This window comes from Fragaria vesca, linkage group LG5 (assembly GCF_000184155.1).
Source record: "Fragaria vesca subsp. vesca linkage group LG5, FraVesHawaii_1.0, whole genome shotgun sequence".
Classification (NCBI taxonomy): Eukaryota; Viridiplantae; Streptophyta; class Magnoliopsida; order Rosales; family Rosaceae; genus Fragaria; species Fragaria vesca.
This window is the reverse complement of record NC_020495.1, coordinates 19,598,290-19,602,816: the sequence shown is the minus strand read 5'-3', so window position 1 is coordinate 19,602,816 and position 4,527 is coordinate 19,598,290. Positions and strand designations below refer to the sequence as shown.

The window sequence follows — 4,527 nt, the reverse complement described above, 5'->3', positions numbered from 1 at the left end:
ATTCGGTCCGGGCCCAGTAACAGTCAGGTCGGGCCCGGCCCCTAATAATAAGAAAAAATTATGGCCCGAAAGCCCGAGAGTAGTAGTAGTTTGTTCCAATTGTTATACAATTAATAAAGCCCAGTAGCCCACAACGTCCTACACTCCTGCTCATACCCATCAAGTCATTACACTCACCATCTCTCTCTCTCTCTCTCTCTNTCTCTCTCTCTCTCTCTCTCTCTCTCTCTCTCTCGTCTCTACGTACGTACCGTACGTACCGTACGTACGTACGTACGTACGTACGTACGTACGTACGTACGTACGTACGTACGTACGTACGTACGTACGTACGTACGTACGTACGTACGTACGTACGTACGTACGTACGTCGTACGTACGTACGTACGTACGTAACGTACGTACGTACGTACGTACGTACGTACTACTACTACTACTACTACTACTACTACTACTACTACTACCTACTACTACCTACCTACCTACCTACCTACCTACTCTACTCTACTACTCTCTACTCTCTCTCTCTCTCTCTCTCTCTCTCTCTCTCTCTCTCTCTCTCTCTCTCTCTCTCTCTCTCTCTCTCTCTCTCTCTCTCTCTCTCTCTCTCTCTCTCTCTCTGAATCCCCAATTCTCAAATCCTAAAGCTCCGATCTTTGAAACCTAAACCCCAAAGCTCTAATCTTTAATGGCTCTGACACCGTCCTCAGCCAAATCCCACCACCACCAAACCCTAACTAGAAACCCCCAATCCCGCCACCGCCTCTAGTTCTTGAAACCCCAAACCCCTCCTCCGCCCTCAAAGACTCTCCGACCGAGCACCCAATCGAGGTAGTCAGAAGAAAGTGCCTAACCGATGCGAGACAGAAATCTAATGCAACCTGTGTCAAACTTCTATGGGAAGGCTTAAGCTTCAGCATTGAAAGGTCTTCTTATTATCTCGATAGGGATGATATTGACTACCTTCCTCTATTTCTATCTTGAATAAGATGTATTTGTTTCATTTTTCAATGAATATCAGTAATGGTTATAAGCTTGAAACACTTTACTACTTCAATAAGGTGTTGGGTTACACCACCTAGTCTACTGCATAATAAGGAATTTGGTGGTGGTGAGATTGGATCTGGTATAGGGCACTAGAGGATAGTGAAATGGGATCAATTGGATCTGGAATTTGGTGGTGTTTGAATTGGTGATTGGATCTGATACAAATAGGTGAGATCAGATCTCGAAAATTGGCCTGGCTTCTTGTTCACTGCTCGACGTATTCTTTTCTCTCCTCGGCATCGTTAAGTAAGGCGACGATACTAAGGCCCGGAAAACCGGCAGAACCGGCCGGGCTTTTGCTCTTGCCAGTCTCGGTGAATTTATGTGCAAAAACGGCCCGGTTCAACAGTAGCCAATCCGGGCCCGGTTCCTCCAAAAACACTGTTGGTCTGAGCCCGAGCCCAGCCCGATTTTTACCCTCCCCTGTATGCAAAACCATATTCTTCTCTCTTCAACTCGTAACCTGAATATGGGACTAGTTGATGACTTCTTTGTTTCACCCTGTTTTCGATCACATATTCACATCTCGACCGTCTAATTTGTAGATATATATGAGTAGATCATTTCTACAATTTTTCATCCAAATTGAAAATCGTTAAGGCATTCATAAATGTGATTTACCGATTATAAACTTGTACTGTTCATGTTTGACAGATTTGGATCGTCCATTGATTTTATTTAGTTCAATTTCTTAATAATCATTAATTTTACTGAAAATTTGTAAAGGTAATATTCTTATATAGACTTAAAAATTAAATGGTTGAGATAAAAAAATATGATTAAAATGTGGGCGTAATAAACCATTAAACAAGATGTTTATCATTATTAGAGCCCTCCCACCAACAATAGTTTTATCTTCTCTTCTTCTTCTTCTCAGATACTAACACAGTGACACGGCACCACTCCGTCTATTTTCTTTGCCCACCGACCGACCCACCAATCACTCTATCTTTTACACAACCAAAAGAGAAACAACAGTCTTCTGTCAGTGGCCAGAGCAAAGCATTTGCACGACGACGACGACGACGACGACGAAATACAAGGTAAAACCACTCATTTTAACCATTCAAGACTCAGCTGAATGATTCAAATACTTTCTAAGAGATCATCATGTTTCTTTGTGGGTCTGAACAAATGGGTGTTGGGTTTGGTGGAGGCTTCAATTGTTGCTGTCTTGATTATTATGTGTCTTGAACATATTTGATGTCCCTCATTAGTTTCAATACCTTCAGGTGATTTTAGTGTCTATTGGGTTACATTACAATGAATATGATTATCAAGATAAAGAGCTGTGGAGAAAAATTGGGTTTTCGATGGATGGTGCTCTCTCGAAATTACTCTTCTTGTGAAGCAACAAGGCACATTGCTGATGATCCAACCAAAAGAATATGCAAAATCATGATGTCTTGCCCCACACTCGCACTTGATACTGCACTTGATCAAAGTGGGGTCAGAATTTCGCCGGAAATAGTAGAGGATGTTCTCGTGAGATTCAAGAATGCTGGGATGGTCGCGTATCGGTTCTTTGAATGGGCAGGGAAGCAGAGGAACTACACGCACAGTGTTAAGGCGTACCATGCTATGATCGATTCTTTGGCCAAGATAAGGCAGTACCAGATCATGTGGGAGCTTGTGAACTCAATGAGGACCCAAAGGATGCAGAATATGGAGACATTTAGTATCATTATGAGGAAGTATGCAAGGGCCCAGAAGGTCGAGGAAGCGCTTTATACGTTTAATGTTATGGAAAAATATGATTGTGCTCCGAACTTAGCGGCATTCAATGACCTGCTTAGTGCTTTATGCAAATCCAAGAATGTGAGGAAGGCTCAGGAGATTTTTGATAAAATGAAGGACCGCTTTGTGCCAGACTCAAAGACGTTTAGTATATTAATTGATGGATGGGGAAAGGATCCGAATTTGCCCAAGGCAAGGGAGGTCTATAGAGAAATGGTTGACGCAGGCTGTATTCCTGATATAGTGACTTATGGTATCATGGTTGATGTTCTGTGCAAAGCAGGGAGGGTGGATGAAGGCATTGAGATTGTTCGGGGCATGGTTGCTAGTGGTTGTATGCCTACATCTTTTATTTATAGTGTTTTGGTGCATACATATGGGGTGGAGGATAGGATTGAAGATGCTGTTGAAGCATTCTTGGAGATGGAAAGGAATGGAATCAAGGCTGATGTAGCCATCTATAATGCCTTGATTGGTGCTTTTTGTAAAGTTAACAAGTTCAAGAACGTGTACAGGGTCTTAAGTGATATGAAATCTAAAGCTGTTGTACCCAATTCAAGGACATGCAATATCATCTTACATAGCTTGATTGACCGTGGAGAAACTGATGAGGCATTTAGTGTCTTTCGTAAAATGATCAAAATATGTGATCCAGATGCAGATACATATACAATGATGATAAAAATGTTCTGCGAGAGAAATAAATTAGAGATGGCAAGCAAACTGTGGAAGTACATGAAGATGAAACAATTTATCCCCAGTATGCATACATATTCAGTCCTTATAAATGGATTGTGTGAAAACGGTAATGCTTCAAAGGCTTGTGTCTTACTGGAAGAGATGGTAGAGAAGGGGATTCGGCCATCAGGTGTGATGTTTGGAAAATTAAGACAGTTGCTTATAAAAGAAGGAAGAGAAGATGTATTGAAATTTCTTCAAGAAAAAATCAATCTCATGGTCAAAGAGCCTTCTTTTGATTGAGGAGTCAGACTAACAACTGACAAACATGTGCTGTTTGGTTTCCTAATGCATCACTACAAGTTCTGAATTGTATTGCTATTGGTGGTGCTTGCTCGTGAGAGAATGGCTGAGCTTTTGCAGGTCAGATTCTTTCCAGTTTTATGTTCAAATCGAATACTTGTCAGCTTGCATTTTCGTTAATGTTTGCTGATTGCTGAGAAACTATATAGTCCTAACTCCTAAGGTTTTGTAGAATTGGATGTTGTTTAGATGATGAAATCGTCCTTAATGACAGCACAAATCTTTCTTGCAAATCATTGTTGACAACATTTCTGACAATGGCCCATAAAAGCAGATCATTCCCGAGCATGATTCCCTTTTCTATGTCATTGAAGTTATTAGTACCCATATGTTTTGGGTAAAATGGAAGTGCAGTAGGCTAGAGACTAGTTTTATAAAAAGTAAACTTTATGATTTTACAAAATAGAGTGCTATATGTTCTTGCTTGTTTTTCTTAGTTACATCGCTATTCTTTCCCTCCTTCTTAGTTACAAAGGAGGATATGCAGAGCTCTGTCCTTACGCTTTTGTCCCCATAGTTGCTCTGGCGCTTTGTCACCTTTGTCCCTCAGCTGTAGCCCAGAGAGACCCACATCGACGGGTTCTGAAGACAGCTTTCATCCACACCAATTTTCTTCTTTATCTTCTTCGTTATCCTTTGATTGATTGGACATTTCGGCTGCTGCTGATTTCGACTGGCGGTTTTTGGTTTTGGTTTTTTTTT

General features: G+C 41.2%; 1 protein-coding gene across 1 annotated transcript; it reads left to right on the top strand.

Moving 5' to 3' along the window:
* Positions 1–1,929: 1,929 nt before the first annotated feature.
* LOC101297443 (pentatricopeptide repeat-containing protein At1g77360, mitochondrial-like) lies at positions 1,930–4,204 on the top strand. The gene has a single exon (XM_004300076.1). The coding sequence runs from the start codon at positions 2,311–2,313 to the stop codon at positions 3,763–3,765; it is 1,455 nt and encodes a 484-aa protein (XP_004300124.1). The 5' UTR covers positions 1,930–2,310; the 3' UTR covers positions 3,766–4,204.
* Positions 4,205–4,527: the final 323 nt, after the last annotated feature.

Excerpts from the sequence above, each read along its gene's own strand:
- LOC101297443 (XM_004300076.1), top strand. The coding sequence starts at position 2,311 with ATGAATATGATTATCAAGATAAAGAGCTGTGGAGAAAAATTGGGTTTT.